Source organism: Periplaneta americana, chromosome 3 (genome assembly GCF_040183065.1).
Source record: "Periplaneta americana isolate PAMFEO1 chromosome 3, P.americana_PAMFEO1_priV1, whole genome shotgun sequence".
In the NCBI taxonomy this organism is placed as follows: Eukaryota; Metazoa; Arthropoda; class Insecta; order Blattodea; family Blattidae; genus Periplaneta; species Periplaneta americana.
Window position 1 is genome coordinate 98,239,050 of NC_091119.1, and position 18,682 is coordinate 98,257,731.

Below are 18,682 nucleotides of genomic sequence, written 5' to 3' on the forward strand. Positions count from 1 at the left end.
AAATAGTTAAAATCAACTGAAGGGGTGAGAATAAAATAATCCAAAGCCACACTTTTAACAAAAATTGTTTCGTGCGAGTGCATTTATTACACATTTGGGAAAGCTACTAATAAAATATTGTAATAATTACTCAACAAATGACATAGCCTAAGGACTCTAAACCTTTGTAAAAGTTTGTCTGTGTGGCTTAGGAATATTTTTTAGTTTCATTTTAATTGTTAGTCTTTTAATATATATGCATTTACATTGTATATGTGTGTATATAAATGCATTCATTAGATTAACGTTTATAATATTATAACTTGTAATTTTGTACTGTCTGTGATCATTAACACTTAATCTCAGGACTTTGTAAAACTCTATTTCAACGTTACTTAGCTATTTCAACGTTATTTAGACAAAAAAAATCGTTGATGTAGACTAAGAATCGAACTCGCACTCTTCTACACGAGACGCAGAAGTCTTAGCGTCTGAGCTATTGAAACGGCACGAAAGTTTTTCTTTCTGTGCGGAGTATCGATCTAGTCATGAAGGTCCATTGTCGATTTAACTACACGATTTATGTATATAATTATCTTTTATTTACGTAATATTATCATATTTTTTGCCGTTTTTGAAGTGAATTTCGGAACGATGCTAGTAACAAACCAAATAGCCTGAATCTAAGTAACTCAATATTCGTTATCTTGTGTATCAGTGCTCTGGTCTCTGATCATGCGCAGTGTTTTACATCTGAGACTTAGGAATATTCAATCGTCTCATTATTTTCCAGGGAAACTGTACATTTAGTAGTTGCGCAAAATAGTTTTCCCATCTGTTTAGGATTGATGGAGAGTCTGCAAGCAAGTCACCATTCTCATCCTTGATCACGTTTACCCTTGGCTGATATCCGTTCTTAAATTCCTTTATACCAGTTGCGGCTCCTACTCAAACAAGGAGGTGAAGGGCTAAATGGGGTTAGTATAGCATGATAATAGAGTTTAAAAATACACTCCAATAAAAATTGGACATGCAAGACTCACCTATTTCTTGTATATTAAGTCAATCCTACGGTTCTTGAGAGCAGCAAACCTATCCGTGATGTCTTCATAAAATGGCTGCTCTTTCATCAGTTCACACAAAAGTTCTTTCTGAATAGAAATATTTGCCAATGCTGTGAGTCTTTCTTGTGAAATTGTATTCCTCCTAAAAGACTTAATTCTATTTAAACACGAAAAGCTTCTTTCCACAGATGCACTTGTAGATGGAATTGTTAAAACTAAGGCAAATAATTTGTATGTTTCCTCAAATACGTCCTTATTTTCTTGGCACAATTTGAAACACTCCGCGGTAGATAACGACCTATTCACCTCATCTGCATACAGTAGCCGCAGTTCGTTCTTCAAACGGTCAATTTTGTTGAATATCAATGGATAGCAGTGTTGTAAATTTTCAAGTGCTGTAGAAGGGAAATCTTCAGCATACTTATCAAATTTTGAAGTATCCACAAGGCCGAGAAATTGCAAATTATCACTTTCATTTCCATTGAAATAGTATCCAAAATCTCGAAAAACAAAATTCTGAAATTTCGAAAAATCTCATCCTCTGTCATGGTACTGTACTCTCTTCTCCGAGTTAGGCTGGTCATTCCTTTAACTTTCTCAAATAATTCCGAGAAATACTGGTTATTTCTTTTATTGTTTATTAGAGCACAAGTACTTTTTATCTTGGATATGCAGTATGTAATGTCCAGCGATTTTTTCTGTAGAACATCAAATAGAACATCGGTCAATGAAAAAATATCATTGAATACTACAGCCAGAAAAGTAAATTCAAAATTATTCATATCGCTCAGAAACCCCTTACTAAATTGAATAGATTTCTTGTCAGACAGTTTGTCATTCATAATTAGCTCAAAAGCTTGTTTCAAGTTTTCCCAGTCCTCTACAATTACATTGAGTAATTTTGAATTAGAACACCAGCGAGTTTCTGCTAAGGTTGGTATACGTCTAGCTGAGAGTGAATCTATAACGTGTGTTCTTCTTGATGAATGGTGGAAAAATGACGGAATCCCACTGATACTCGCAAAAAATATGCGACATTTAGAATTGCATTCTAAACTCTGCTGCAACACCAAGTTTAACCGATGGGCTAAACAATGCACGAAAACAGATTGAGATGCTTTGTCCTTAACTTTCTTCTGGAGACCGTTCAAGTGACCCGCCATTACGCTTGCTCCGTCATAGCACTGTGCTACCAATTTGTTCTCATAACCAAATTCTGATAAAACCCCATTCAAAAGGCTGAACAATGCTTCAGAGGATCTATCAGCACTAACATTATGAAACCCCAGGAAACGTTCAACAATAATTCCTTCAGAATTTACATATCTTATTATCATAGAACACTGTGATGTCTGAGTAATGTCTGTGCTATCATCAACTTCAATAGCAAAAAAAGTTGTGTTATGAATCTCATTTTCCACATGGTCATTGATGTAGTCAGATATACAGTCTAGCACTTCATTTTGTATGGTCTTAGAATCACCGGTGAACACATTGCTAATTTTAGAGTAGTGGTTTTGAATTTCCAGCTGACTCCTAGATATTAATAATGCAAGTAGTTCCTTGAAATTGCCTCGATTTATTGAAGAAACACTTTCATCGTGACCCCTAAATCCAAGTTCTTGTTTGCTTAAATATAGCACTGAATCAATTATAAGTTGGAAAAAAATCCTATTTAAGCGAACATTTTCATTGAAATGGACAAGATGTAACCTTGCATTTTCCCGAATGGCGTCAGCAATTGTATTCCTATTCTTCAGGAAAGTGTTGAGTTGCAATTTGCATTTCAGATGTTGGGCAGAATCTTTGTGTTTGTTTAGAGCCCGCGTTATGTTCTTAAAATCTGAAAATCCTTCTTTATTCCAAACATTGTGATTATTGCTAAAAAGCAAACAGGGCCAACAAAATAATTTCCCTAAATAGGGGCTACTGCATAGCCATGGAAATTCAGAAAACCAAGAGTTTTTTTTTAAGTTAACATTATAAGATTTACCGGTTTTTTTTCTTTTTTACACTAATACTTAATGATGTCAAAATGTCTTTTTTGTCTTCGTCTTTCCATCTGGAAAACGGTGTCTCAAGTAACGCACATACAGTATCACTAACTGGATTCATTATCACAGACACACACTTAACAAACTTTCACTTAAAACTAACACCCGCACAAGGAAAAAGGCAGAGCCATACTGTGTGTGTGGGTGGAGGCGTCAAGGCGAGGAGCGAACAATATTGAGAAGGTGGCCTTTGCTAAAAACTGGTTCGGAAGTCCACAGCACTGATGCGGGGATGCTTAGTTGTTGAAAACATCCCTTCACACGGGTAGTAAAATCACAGTTTTCTGAGAGAACTTGACGTCACGTTGTCATGGTAACCAGCTGTTAGGGGAACGACGAGGTTTGGAGGACACGTTCTGTTCATGTCCACTGACAGGTATACTGCTAGAGAGAAAGAGCATGATGAACCCTCGCTCGCTCTTTGTCTTCTTCCCTTCACTCGGTAAGTCGAGTCTCGCTAAAGGATGTCACAAAATACAGTAGATATACATTGCAACAGTATTATAAACAAGTATACTGAGACTTAGGAATGAAATATTACATTTGCGATTCGTTAATGTATCTTATAGCATTTAATTTTAAATTTTAGGTGAAGGGCCCCTTCACTCCCTGCACTCGGCGAGCCGCGCCTGCTTTATACCCTTATATAAATCTCGAATGTTTTTATTCTTACTATTTGTTTCTACCTCATTCAGTTTTTCCTTCAAGTAATCTCTCTTTTTATTCCTAAGTGTACGACTTGCTTCCCGTCTTTCATTGAAATAATTATCTCTCTTCTCCTCAACTGGATCCTGTAAGAATTTCAATTTTGCCTGTTTCCTTCTTTCTACTACCATGCAACAATCTTCATCAAACCTCGGTTTCTTTTTCTTAGTTTCATAATAACCTATGCTCTGCTCAGCTGCAATTTTGATACTATCTCTGATATTTTCCCACACGCTATTAACATCTAATTCTTTCTCAACTTCGTCGGAACTTTCTAAAGTGGCAAACCTATTCGAAATTTCGACCTGATAATTTTGCTTAGCTTCCTCGTCCTTTAATTTCAAAATATTGAATTTAGTAATATTAACTTGTTGCTCTACTCGCTTGGCTACTGATAATCTTTCTCTTAATGTTCCAATCACCAAATAATGGTCAGAATTACAGTCTGCACCCCTGAAAGTTCGAATATCTACTATACTAGTATGTCTCCGTTTATATATCAAGATGTGATCTATTTGGTTGTGTGTCAATCCATCTGGAGAAATAAAAGAGTACCTTATGTACTGTAAATTCAATCTTCACTTCTGCCCGACCCGCACAGATAAAATTACTCAGACATGCTATCTGCTGTCCGTCCAAGTGGTTATGCCGCAGGATCGTAGAAAGGGGGGAAATCACGTGACAGTTAATTACTTAACGAGATCCTTTTTTTTTAAGTTATTTTAAACAGTTGTATAATATTACGTAAACGTCAAATTCCTAACAGAAATTAATGTTTTCAGAAAAGAGCTAAGACAGTCCATCTTTTACAGAGGGGCAAGCAGAAGCAGGTGGGGGAAATCGGGATGCGAAATAGGCAAACGGACAGTACCTGTGCGAAAATATGATTCAATATTGAAAGCTCTTTCGTCACTGGAAAACGCGAACACATTTCTGGAACGTACTATAATCACTAACTCAGTGCCGTTTACTACATGCGGCTTTGATTCTGTGTGGACAGTTGGAACTTCATTAGTAGAAGGGATGGGAGTGAAGTACATTAACTCAGGTACAATAAAAATTGTAGTAAAAATAAAATGATGTCCCTGTAGAACATGTACTGTACTTGCATTAAGAAGAATATGTTAAGAGAACTTCTCAACACCTTCATCCACAACATATTTAGTGTTGCTACTTTTGATTCACGACTTGAAAAAACGTTACTTCCCAGCCAGATGCAGCATTAGCATTTTTTAATTTGGAGATTCTACAGAGTGATTTATATAGAACTGACACATTTCTTTCATTAATTGTTTCAAAACGAATTGTGTTAGCGACAACTTATGATACCTAAAATGTAGAGGAATTTTGGGAGATTATTTACCTCTATAGAAAATGTTGAAAATGTCCTCCATCCTGCATAAGGCACAACTCAACACGTCGTTCCATGTTACTGGCCACTCGTTGGAGGACTCTGATGTCAATAGCTTGAGTCTCCTGTGTGATGTTGTGCTTCAGATCGTCCAATGTCTGGGTACGTGTGGCGTAAACCCTGTCTTTTAAGTAACCCCATAGAAAGAAGTCCGGCGTTGTCAAATCCGGAGATCTCGGTGGCCACAGGTTCCTGGAAATTATTCGGTCGTCAAAGAAACTTACAATTAGTTCCATGGATTCATTTGATGTATGGCATGTAGCGCCATCTTGCTGAAAATATCCTTGACTCAGCTCTACATCGTCCAGTTGCTCAACAAACTCCATGAAAATCAGTCGGTACTCTGCAGTGTTCACAGTCTGGTTAAAAAAAATGGCCCTTTTCACTCACCAGAGATCCAGTTGTTTCCAATTTGTTTACCAGTCCCAGTATTGTGTTTCTTTTGGGAGGATTGCGAACACCAAATTCTCTCTGGTATGCCCTTTGAATAGCTGTAATTGAATTCGTAATCCAGTATTGCTTCACAAGGAAGAGTCGTTGATTTAATGTGTACTGCATTTTCACGTTGACACAAAATGTCGAAAACAGCTGCCAACAGTAGGAATAAAACATAAACATCTGCGCATCTAGTGACAAGGTATCGAAACTCCAGAACATTCTGCTTAATTTGGTGCTAAAATTGGGTCAGTGCTGCCAACAATAGGAATAAAACATAAACATCTGCGCATATAGTGACAAGGAATCGAAACTCCAGAACATTCTGCTTAATTTGGTGCTAAAATTGGGTCATTGAATGAATTTCCAACGGAATAATTAAAGAAATAAATGTGTCAGTTTTATATAAATCACTCTGTATTTGTCCGCCTAGAGGGAAGGGGCACGGGCTGGGGACTGCTGATGCACGTAGGCCGCTTGGGTGGGTCCATTGTACTACCCGGAATGGAATGATGTGCATGCCCTAAGGCCCCCCGCACTACAGATTCTCCTTCGATCCGTCCCTGAACTCCCCTACAATCTGCAGAATCCTTTAACTTTCCACGTAGGCATCACCGCTGTCCCAAAACCCCGATCAAACGAGCTACTTTGAGCCCCAGAGAAGAGCCCATGGCACTATCACCAGCAACCACGGGTTCCAAGTTCGGTGGCCGACCGACTCTAGATCGGAGCGAAGCCTGAAATATGGGAAAGAAACGGAAATGATTATGAAAGCGCGAGAATGCAATTATGATGGCGAAATGACTCCGAGATCCAAAGCCGAAAGTTATGCTTGAGTTAATTGAGGAAGAAACTCGGGAAAATCCCCAACCAGGTAGTAGTAACTTGTCCTGTTCGTTTCACGGTCAGACGAGCTAACCATTACTCCACAGCAGTGGACTAATTTGGGAGGGGGGGGGTCAAGAAAAATGTTTACAATATTATGAGTAGGATGACAAATTGGAACCAAATGTGGATGAATAGTGAAAATAGTGAACTAACAAAAACATTATTTTTTCCAACGTGATGCTGGTTAATTAATAAGATATGATAGTAAGTAGACTTCGTTGAATTGCCACACGCAGTATGCAATCAGGTTGCCGATGTACGGCAGTATAGAGGAGGTGAGCGACCGCCCGGTCTCGTAGGATAAGCAGTTCATGTTATGAGTTGTGACCGGTCCAAATAGATAGAGCACCTCAGCTAATGTATACCTAAGTAAGTACTTGTTTTTGCATTACTGTCAAAGCTTAACATTTGTTCAGTGCAGACAAGAATTCAATCAAAGATACTACAATGAGAGTGTTGCCCCTGGAATACTCTTACCCCCGCAGCCAGTCTTGACCCGTTGGGGAACGTGGTTGGATGCTGTTAATTATTATGCAGAACATTACGGCAAAATAATGGAGGTAATTGATGCATTGGATAGCACAGACAGTTTCGCTGTTGCAGCTGTAAAATCATTGCCTTCTGAACAGCTATTGGAATATATTCTGTTCATTGATTCTAATTTTAAAATTGTGTCGAAAAGCATCATCCTGTTAGAATCGTCTAAACTACAACTCTCAGAAGCCCTTAATATAGTGGATAAAGTATCAAAAACCGTTATCCAAAATAACAATTCACTAATTTCAGAAAAAAATGAAATATAAGTTGAGAAACATTATTACTAAAAATTCTGTCTATTCACAACCTCGTACTGTAAATGATGTACCATCAGGTCACGACAAGACGTCTGAAGTTGGTGTACTAAAAAGTAGTGACTTCCCGTTCTTCAAATATGCACCTACTACATCGTGTGATGTTGAACGTACATTTTCCCAAATTAAAAACAGTTTAAGTGACTATCGGACGAGGTTACTTTGCAGTCGCTCAAAATGTACGTAACTTTTCACTGCACTATATCTCACTATAAAATAATTGTGTATGTACATGTTTAGACATTTCCTACTTCAATGATCATTCATTATATTTCTTGAATGCATGGTACAGGTTTTATTGGAACCGCAGTATACTGCTCAGTGTTTACATCAGAGGCATACTCCATCCTTTGCTCGCCCGCTCCTCATACAGTCTATACCGCGTGCGCAGTAAACCTTGCGATTCTCGTGGCAATTCCACGAAGTCTAATACGATAATAAGTTATAGGAATTTTCATATACGAAATATTAACTCAATTCATGACAGGCCATGGCAAATTCAAGTCATATTTTGTCAGATTTAATATTAACTCTCCTGATTCACTATGTGTTCATTTGGGCATCTGAATGTAACTGTTAAATCTTGTCCTACTTGAATACTTTCAGTTTCACCGGAAAAGACAAGCACTTCTATAACATTTGAACGTCTTATATACTGTATTATTTTTGTTTTTTACATTAGTATTTATACTAAAATTAATTATTTATTTATTGTCCCATGTCTTGTCTCTTTCGGTCATGGAGAATTACTTCGCTTCAGTCGCCACAAAACAGTTCTCTCTTTGATTCCTGGTTCACTACGTCGTAATTGTATTTATGAAGTTTACAAAGAAATTGCCTGTCTTTCAACTGATGGTTCTTAACGTCGAGTACAGCTCATGCATTTTGTGAAGATACTCGCGATGTGCAGTACGGGAACAACGTTTCTGTGGGGGGGGGTTAGGAGTAAGGGAAGGTTCTTAACGTCGAGTACAGCTCATGCATTTTGTGAAGATACTCGCGATGTGCAGTACGGGAACAACGTTTCTGTGGGGGGGGGGGGTTAGGAGTAAGGGAAGGTCGGGCGTGTGTCTACTGAGTTCAAGGTAAATGCTAACCCATTCCCCTATAATTCGTAAGTAGACTCATCCGATCTCGTGCGTAGCTCTGCAGGAAGAGTGGGGGAATGTCTTGACAAAATGCATGAACTGTAGATATCATTGTACTAGATCACCAGAAAGATTTGGGCTTAATTCTCGACCCCAAAGTTCGCTTCGTACTGAACGAACAGCAGCCAGCGAAGTCTGCCGTGAGAAGCAATAATTTTATGAGCCTTACACTCAACATTTGAGTAGGATATCGAGTACATTTCCACCGAGAAGGTTTATTGGCCTTATGTGTGAGGCAAGAGCATGTGTTCTTAGAGAACTCTGGAGGTTCTCAAAAGGTTTAGAGCGTATTCCGAATCTCAGCACTGAGCAGTCTGATGTCATCACGGTGTTCCGAATTTCAACGATGACGTCACTGATGCTCCACCGGTGTCGCACAGGTTCCATCAGCTTGCAGAGGTGGTGATAGTCTCCATCACAATCTAATTGGTTCTTGTATACGGCTGGAATTAGCAGACGAATGACATCGTGCACTATTGTGTCATGGCGGTGTGTTCTGCTTGGTTGTGCTGTATTGTTTGTAATGAGCACAACGTAAAACACAACATGTTAATGACTTATGAACGAACATGTCAACGGACCAGTTATTACTACCGGTTCAAGAAATAAATTGTTTATGCTCTCTTTTCTTTGAACGAGATGGCAGTAAAAAAATTTCGCAAAATCTTGCTAGCGTAGCACAGACAACAACTTGTACAGCCCCCATGATAGCCATCGAACCTTCCAGCAGTTTTGTTCCTATTTCGCTACAGCGTGACGTCATTGTTGTCCACCGGTCCAGTGAGATTCGGAATACGCTGTATAAGTCTGTGATAGGACTGTTGGTATTATTGCGTCATCATTCTTGAAGTCATCACTGGCTGTCATTAGTCATCATTAGAGTCCTGCATTTGGTTACTTTGAATATAAGTTACATGTACATTGATCATACTACCTTCGTACGGAGAGCAAGTTGGAAGTCAAATGCATCGATACAGTGTATCTACATCTGTTTATTCGTGTACCTGTGTGTGTAAGTCGGTGAACAACAGGAATACCACTTGGATTTAATAACAATAACGAATTATATGTGTTTAAAAGCAGCTTATATGCAGTAAAAGATCAGTTTTACTACGGATAGACGAAACAAAAAAGAAAGGCGCCACTACATTTCGTCATCAGACATGCAATAAGGAAACCATTCAAGCTAAGATAAAGAAACATTTACTGAAATATATTAAACAATATTAAATATGTGTGCAATGCGAACACACGCTTTCAAAAACGCTCTGAAGCAATAAATTTGTAACAAATATAACAATATTAATTTAAAAAACGCATTCGAATTTCTTTGTACAACCACTTTTCTTAACATTATGGCATGTATTATAGTCATAGTGACATAAAAGAAATCGAAATCTTAAAATATTTTGAATTTAATAGATTATTCAGGCGCTACATACAGTTTTCAGTCGCCATGGCTACCTGACGTCCGGAATTTGTCTAACCCTGATTTTTACAATAAGTCAAACGCTTCTAGATACTTTAGATCAGGGACGCCCAAACTAGGGCCCGCGGGCCACATACGGCTTGCCATGATCGTTTCAGTGTCTTGCCATGATCTGAATATTAATTCGTTAATTTTAAACAACTTTATAAAATTCAATTTCCAGCAGCATAATATGTTTTGAGTATGACTCGTAAGTTTGAAGGCTGTAACTGTTACTTCCTGTAAAATGAAGACTATCGCATTCGTTTCATTGAGTAAGCTACATATATACCAGAACCTTACCGAATTAACCAGCATCATTCATCCCATACATTCCGTTATCCACCATCTCTACAACTTCCATTGTCATTCTTCGTCAGTGTCCCACTGTTCGTGCGGTAGTGTGGTGTCAGGTTTACTTAAGTACAGAATGTTTTCGAAACAACGTAAAGTCGATAGTCAGTATAGAAAGTATAATGAATCTTGGATCGGTAATTATTTTGTGAAAGAACATGGAAACAAAGTGAGCACATAGAGCAGAGACCGTATATCGACAATTTATTCTCTTCAAAACACCAGGTCCACACTTCTCATTAGGTGATTAATTATGCATACCCTTTTATTTAAGTATTTTTCAAAATTAAGTTATCCAAATTTTATAAAATTAATTAATTAAATTATAGTCTGTTTTGTAATGAATAAATAAATAAACACATAAACAAATAAATAAATAAACAAATAAATAAATAATTAAATAAAAATAAATAAAAGTCCACTACATCCTATTAGGGCAAGGGCCTCCTGCATCAAGGAGGGTGAGCTCTTATACTCGCCTGGGGAGCTATTCCTGACGAGTCTATTGTACTAGTTAAAAAAGTTATTACCCTCATGCTTAACGATTGTTCATTTATTGCAGTCATGTCAACTGACGCCCACAGGCGCAAGCGCGCGCTTTAGAGCTCAGGAGAGCCTGAGCGCTTTACAGCGGAAAGGAAAGAGACAGACGAAAGATATAGTAATGCATTTTTTAAAATTACACTGTAATGTGGCCCGAGGTCAATCACTAGAGTAATAAATTATTGGCCCCTCATGGTAGAAAGTTTGGGCGCCCCTGCTTTGGATCTAATTAAAGTTTGGAATTAACAAATGGAAGAATTATAAATTTCACCACGAACTTGATCTCTATTACAATCAATGACTCTAAATAATTCAAATGATTTTTTTTCCTGATAAAATACATTTTCTTCTTTCCTAATGACGTGCTCGCTACCAAATCCTTCTGTTGTAGCGCTCATTTCCAGTCACCTAGCTTTGCTTTGTTTTCTTAAGCTCACTGAACAGCAGATCTGAACTACTGTAAGTAGCGTTGAATGCCGTCAAGCTACACTCCGTACATATCTACACTGTTGCGGGTTGCTTCGAGGCTTTAGGTAACCAAACGCAGGACTCTAGTCATCATTATATTCTCCATGACACTTTTCAATTATATTTGACACTTTTTTCAAATTGTATTTTTGACATTGTTCTTAACCCGAATTGATAAGGAGGTCGTTCTTCTGGAACCCTATTAGAGACGACTGTAATATTGTATGTATATTCTTTGTAATTATTTTTTTAATAATTATAGTTGATTTTTACTGTGTAGGCCTAATCTACATTTCTATAATATGAAGAGTACAGGAAAAAAAACTGATAAGTCACGTTTTACTGTTTTTACAAGAGAGAAAGTCAAACGTTTCAAGACCCATTATAGTCTATTGCAGCCATGTCAATTGATGCCCATAGACGCAAGCACACGCTCTAGAGCTCATTATGCCTGCTCTCTTCGGGAGATTAGACAGGAACAAACTAAACGAACGGGCTAGTCTACTAATAGGGGCTAGTGAAAGCCGTAGACCAGGGGTGTGCAACACGTACATAGATTATATGCAAGAGAACATACAGTAAATTTAACCCAGTATGGAGATTTATTTTTGAGTAAAAAAAAATGGTGGGGCACACAGTGCATAATATGCAGAAAATATCATCACCAAAAACTGTAACCTGGAAAGACATTATGAAAAATGTTACGAAGAAAATTATAAAAATATTGAAGGTGATCACAAACTGTAACTTAACAAAGAATGTACTTTGAAAGTATATGAAATGAATTACGATTTGTATTTTCATTTCTAATTATTTTTAAATATTAATCATCTCATAATGTTTTATTATGTACTTTCCTTATTTTGCAGACTGCAATATCTGATGAAATCTGTATGACATTATCAGTTAGCTATGATATATCCCTCAAACTTGCAAAGACGTGTCATTCTTTCTCTGATGGACCTTTTATTAAGAGATGTATTCTAGACTCTGTAGCCAAAATATCTCCCAATGATATAAGAAGGTATGAAGAAATATATTTTTTATCCAGAAACATTGTAGACAAGAGGATACTGAAGAAAAAAGTAAATAGGCTACTTATGTAAAGAATCTATTATTTTGTTTCTCATTATTTCTTGATGAAAGCAGAGACGTGTCTGACAACTCGCAGATTGTAGCTTTTGTTCGCGGTATAAATTAAAACCTCATGCTTACAGAAGAACTATTATTGTATTTCGAAATCGGTGGAAAAAGATAATTTAGAATTTATGTAGTGCAAATACAGTATAGTGTATAACTGTTACGTTAAAGTACTTGGTATGTTATAATGTGGCATTATTATTTTTGAGAGAAAGTTGTTTATTTATGTCACTAATTTCAATCGTGTCATATTCAGCTATTACTTATATTTTTACAAAGCAATGCAGAAAATAGCCATAGATATCTACGTATTTAGAAATGCTGTTGTTCTTATCACAATTTGTCTACACGCATGACGCCCGCCTACTATTTGTACACCAGTGATTTCCTATCCCTCTGCAATCAGAAGGTTTCTGCACGATTCATCTTGTCAATCTCCTGGCCGTGTCCTAGCGCCTGGCGCCCGCGAGTGATTTCAAGGTCATAAAATGTGCTTGCTTTTGACATCACTGGTATTGCCTTTGGGTTATCATTTTTCAAATTTCTTGGGGCTAATGAGTTTGTTATTCTGTATAGTAACACTAGATAAATCTACATAACCTGAGCTATTACATAACATCTAAAACAGAAAATCGATAATTTTGGATTTATCAAGGTTTTCCCCCGTGCTCAAATGTTAAGGGAAATATATTACTCAAGTCGTTTCGTTGAATTCGTTAGGAATATCTGGCGATTAATACAAATTTAGCCTTTTAAATTTATTATTTTTCATTGCTACCATTTTAACTGTTATTTATTTACTTATTAATAGTGTTTTCAATATGTATTCTGTACGATATTGTGTTTCGTATGTCTTTGTAAACTAAATCAAAGTCCTAGGATACAGTTTGTGAAACAATATTATTTTAAGTTGGATGATGATGATAATAATAATAATAATAATAATAATAATAATAATACTAATAATAATAATAATAATAATAATAATAATAATAATAATAATAATAATGGAACATGATGGATTTTCTAAAACAAAAAGAAATAAGTTGAAGCTAAAATTGAAAAAATTACAGAATTAAAACATTGTCAAATTATGCTCAATTGTAAAAGAAGTTGTGAAGTAATTTCTAAGTAAAAGTAGAGAGTAGTTAGATAAATATAACAATAATTACAATAGTATGTAGAGTTACAAATTTGTTCTGAAGTGGGGGGAGCCAGAAGGGTGGACATGATGGTACCGGTATATACCTGCGGACACCCCTGCGCCTATGTTGCTTAGAGCAGTGGTATTCAATATATAGTAGGGTGTTGTCTCAAGTGGTACGCATCCCACTGATTAGGTATGTAAAAATGCTGACATACTATATTTATTTTACTTCTTGATAATTATTGCAGTTTACATATTTTCTTTTACAATATAAATTCTTGTTTTTCCTTGCTTCAATAACATTTTTACGTAATTCATTGGTAGGCCTATTCATACTACTGCATCAATAACTACTACATTTGTAATAATAATAATAATAATAATAATAATAATAATAATAATAATAATAATAATAATAATAATAATAATTTATTTTGCATACATCAATCATAGTATTTTGTTACTTTTTATACGTACAGTATAACTGCCATGCAGTTTGAAGGTACGGAGGTAAAAAGAATGTATTTTGGGGATACGCAAGCAAAAAAGAAAAAAAAAATACCACTGGCTTACAATACTGTACAGTACATTCTGATATTGCGTTTCCTCACAAATCTGGATGCAGAAAGAAACGATTTAAGGATCATAGATGCTAGCATTCAGACAGAACGATCTAACCATCTTATCAAGTGCTCCGGCCGACCGAAACGGATAGGCAGAGCTCAGTCCCACGCACAGGGTAAACAGTCGTGTCAGTCTTTCCTCCGATAGAGCACAAAAATATGTTTATGTAACTCACGTGATAGATCTCGTCTCAGTTGATAAACAATCAACAGTCGGGATCCAGAACTGCGCGCAGATAAGCGTTGTGTGTGGAGATGGGACCAGAAACAATATTGTGGTAACAATGTAGGCCGTGTCTTTTGTGCAATAAAGGGGCAAGTTGTGTCCTCTGTCCTGAGTTCTGTGTGCTGTAACGGTGAATATTTCAAAATGACACAGGCAAAATCAGTTACCACTAATGTGGGCTACTATCACTCGTACGAGTACAGCTCTCTACAACAGCTGCAACGTGAGTACCCGATTTATATAACGTGTTGTATCTTGATTGGTCGAAGGTACCATTTTTATCTATCACGTTGAATGATTGCGGGCATGTACATTGATTCTACTAGAAGATTAAAAGGTTCCACCTATGAGATCGAACGGGGTTCATTTTAAATAGGCGGCTGATTAGCATTACGGGTACCTCCTTCAGCAGGACGCTGAGCCGACCCCGCGTCGTTCTTAAATTGAGATTAAGAGAAAAATCCTTTGCCTCCAGACTAGGTTAGAAACTGTATTCAATCGTTCTATCAACTGAGTAAACCGTCTGTAGGCCTACTTAATATGTTGAGTGCAAAGAAAAATTAAATTTAGTCATTATTAGGATCGTGACATCAGTATATTTGTATTAGACTGAAGGTGAACACACGACGCCGGACAGAATGTAGCTTAGTCGACGTGTTTCAAGTACAGGCAGCGAAAGCGAATTTGCCACACGCCTAAGCGAGCACGTTCCGTGTTTTGTATACGATTATTGCGTATTATAACATCAAGACAGTACAATCAATGTATATCGTCGTTGTTCCTGCAATAACTTCTATGTGACATATTTATTGATTTTCAGATTTTTGCTCTATTAAGTAACTTAAATAGTGATAGAGCGAATAATAAAATATCCTGTATGTAATTATATTTCTTTGTAAGAATTCATAGTCTTCTATATACGGCTGCCATAGGATGAATAAATAATGTGTATTTTCTTCCTACTGAAAACGTTTATATTTTGCACATAGGAGTTATTGCAGGAACAACGACAATATAAGGGTTAATATCGGAAAGGTTTAAAATGCTGGTGAGAATAATTGTTGGAAATCATACTTTAATTTTCAAAAATGTGGTAAAACATAAGGCTGAAATATTTTTTTTAATATTTAAAGTTTTGTATTACAGTTTTGCAATGCCGAAAACGTATGTGGCGTACATTACTGTTACATTAATTTATTATCGCATCTATTCCGTACCTTACTTTTCTTGTATATTGTTTGCCTGGTTTCGTTTCCTGCTGCAGTAAACAACAACATTAATTTTCAAAGTTTCAAATGAAAATGACCGCCGAGTGTCGGATAGTGCAACCTTGTATGCAGAAAAACTGCGTTCAGCATCAGCTGAAACCAAGGGCGCATATGTTAAATATTTCAAATCATCCATTTCTACATCAAGTTGATAACAATCGCACTTGTCAGCTGACAAAACTGTTGCAATTTTGCATAATGAATTGAAATCACCGGTTTTTTTTTTTTTTTTTTTTTTTTTTTTTGTACTGTGTTCATTTTCGCATACACCTTTTTGCTTATATATCATCTTGCAGATCATTCACTTTTGAGATGAGATTAATGAGATTATTTACTATCGAAATTTGCTCCACCAATTTCACACCAGTCTTTTCGAGACATTCGATTGTAGAGGGGATAAATCCAAAATTAGATGAAATATATTCATTTTTTAATATTTGGGTCATCAAGAAGAGTTTAGGCATTACTTGTGGAAGCTGCATCATTTCCGTCAAAGATCTGTATGACTCCTCTTACCCTTATATACAATTATTGTATTGTCTTGATTTTATAATACGCAATAATCATATACAAAATGCTTTCTTAGGTGTGTGTCAAATTCGCTTCCGCTGCCTGTACTTTAAACACGTCCGGCTTCTTGTGTTCACCTTCAATCGCCCTGAAACTAATACAAATGTACCGATGTCACGGCCTTTGTCATTATATCTCCAAACGTACTCTGGATGAAGAACGGGTATACTTTGTCAAAGGCACATATTTCTTACTCGAAAACCAAACAGTTATTTTATGGAAATTTTCTTTATTTTAAAATTTCTTAAGGAAGCCTGATGAATTACATTGTCACTACAAAAGTACATCAGTTGCAAGAGTGGGTCGTGTGTAGACAACCTTCTACTAGAAATTAGTTCCAGCTCTTAAACTGCTAACTTGTGTTAGTGTTTGTTAAGCAGTTACACACAATTACGTAATATATTTGGTAAATAGATTGTAGAGAAACAGCAATGCGACAACTTGGCTCTCGGTCGCGCCTCTCGCAGACTCTTCCTAGGCACACACCTTGTTATCGGTGATAAATACGCAGCGCAATGTCAGTAATTAGACACATCTTACTTGCTTACTTACAAATGGCTTTTAAGGAACCCGAAGGTTCATTGCCGCCCTCACATAAGCCCGCCATCGGTCCCTATCCTGTGCAAGATTAATCCAGTCTCTATCATCATACCCCACATCCCTCAAATCCATTTTAATATTATCCTCCCATCTACGTCTCGGCCTCCCTAAAGGTCTTTTTCCCTCCGGTCTCCCAACTAACACTCTATATGCATTTCTGGATTCGCCCATACGTGCTACATGCCCTGCCCATCTCAAACGTCTGGATTTTAAGTTCCTAATTATGTCAGGTGAAGAATACAATGCGTGCAGTTCTGTGTTGTGTAACTTTCTCCATTCTCCTGTAACTTCATCCCGCTTAGCCCCAAATATTTTCCTAAGCACCTTATTCTCAAACACCCTTAACCTATGTTTCCTCTCTCAGAGTGAGAGTCCAAGTTTCACAACCATACAGAAGAACCGGTAATATAACTGTTTTATAAATTCTAACTTTCAGATTTTTGGACAGCAGACTGGATGATAAGAGCTTCTCAACCGAATAATAACACGCATTTCCCATATTTATTCTGCGTTTAATTTCCTCCCGAGTGTCATTTATATTTGTTACTGTTGCTCCAAGATATTTGAATTTTTCCACCTCTTCGAAGGATAAATCTCCAATTTTTATATTTCCATTTCGTACAATATTCTGGTCACGAGACATAATCATATACTTTGTCTTTTCGGGATTTACTTCTAAACCGATCGCTTTACTTGCTTCAAGTAAAATTTTCGTGTTTTCCCTAATCGTTTGTGTATTTTCTTCTAACATATTCGTGTCATCTGCATAGACAAGAAGCTGATGTAACCCGTTCAATTCCAAACCCTGCCTGTTATCCTGAACTTTCCTAATGGCATATTCTAGAGCGAAGTTAAAAAGTAAAGGTGATAGTGCATCTCCCTGCTTTAGCCCGCAGTGAATTGGAAAAGGATCAGATAGAAACTGACCTATACGGACTCTGCTGTATGTTTCACTGAGACACATTTTAATTAATCGAACTAGTTTCTTGGGAATACCAAATTCAATAAGAATATCATATAATACTTCCCTCTTAACCGAGTCATATGCCTTTTTTAAATCTATGAATAACTGATGTACTGTACCCTTATACTCCCATTTTTTCTCCATTATCTGTCGAATACAAAAAATCTGATTAATAGTCGATCTATTACGCCGAAAACCGCACTGATGATCCCCAATAATTTCATCTACGTACGGAGTTAATCTTCTCAAAACAATATTGGACAAAATTTTGTACGACGTCAACAAAAGTGATATTCCTCGAAAGTTACCACAGTTGGTTTTGTCCCCCTTTTTAAAAATAGGTACAATTATGGACTCCTTCCATTGTTCTGGTACAATTTCCTTTTCCCAAATAGCAAGTACAAGTTTATAAATTTCGCTATATAATGCACTTCCACCCTCTTGTATTAATTCTGCTGGAATTTGATCGATACCTGGAGACTTGTACTTTTTCAGATTTTCTATCGAAATTTCGACTTCTGAAAGCGTGGGTTCGGGTATAAATGGCTCAGCAGTTTGTATTTCAATTTCGTCCCGATCATTTCTATTTGGCCTATGTACATTTAGTAGTTGCGCAAAATAGTTTTTCCATCTGTTTAGGATTGATGGAGAGTCTGCAAGCAAGTCACCATTCTCATCCTTGATCACGTTTACCCTTGGCTGATATCCGTTCTTAAATTCCTTTATACCCTTATATAAATCTCGAATGTTTTTATTCTTACTATTTGTTTCTACCT

At 36.7% G+C, this 18,682-nt stretch overlaps 1 protein-coding gene across 3 annotated transcripts in view; it reads left to right on the top strand.

Annotated features, from left to right (window-relative positions):
• The first annotated feature begins 14,497 nt into the window (after positions 1-14,497).
• Positions 14,498-18,682, top strand: part of LOC138696308 (uncharacterized) — a 92,811-nt gene continuing 88,626 nt past the window's right edge. For all 3 annotated transcript variants that reach the window (XM_069821084.1, XM_069821083.1, XM_069821082.1), the window contains exon 1: positions 14,498-14,727. In XM_069821084.1, coding sequence (XP_069677185.1) covers positions 14,649-14,727 — 79 coding nt within the window. In that variant the 5' untranslated portion in view covers positions 14,498-14,648. The remainder of the gene's footprint in view (positions 14,728-18,682) is intronic.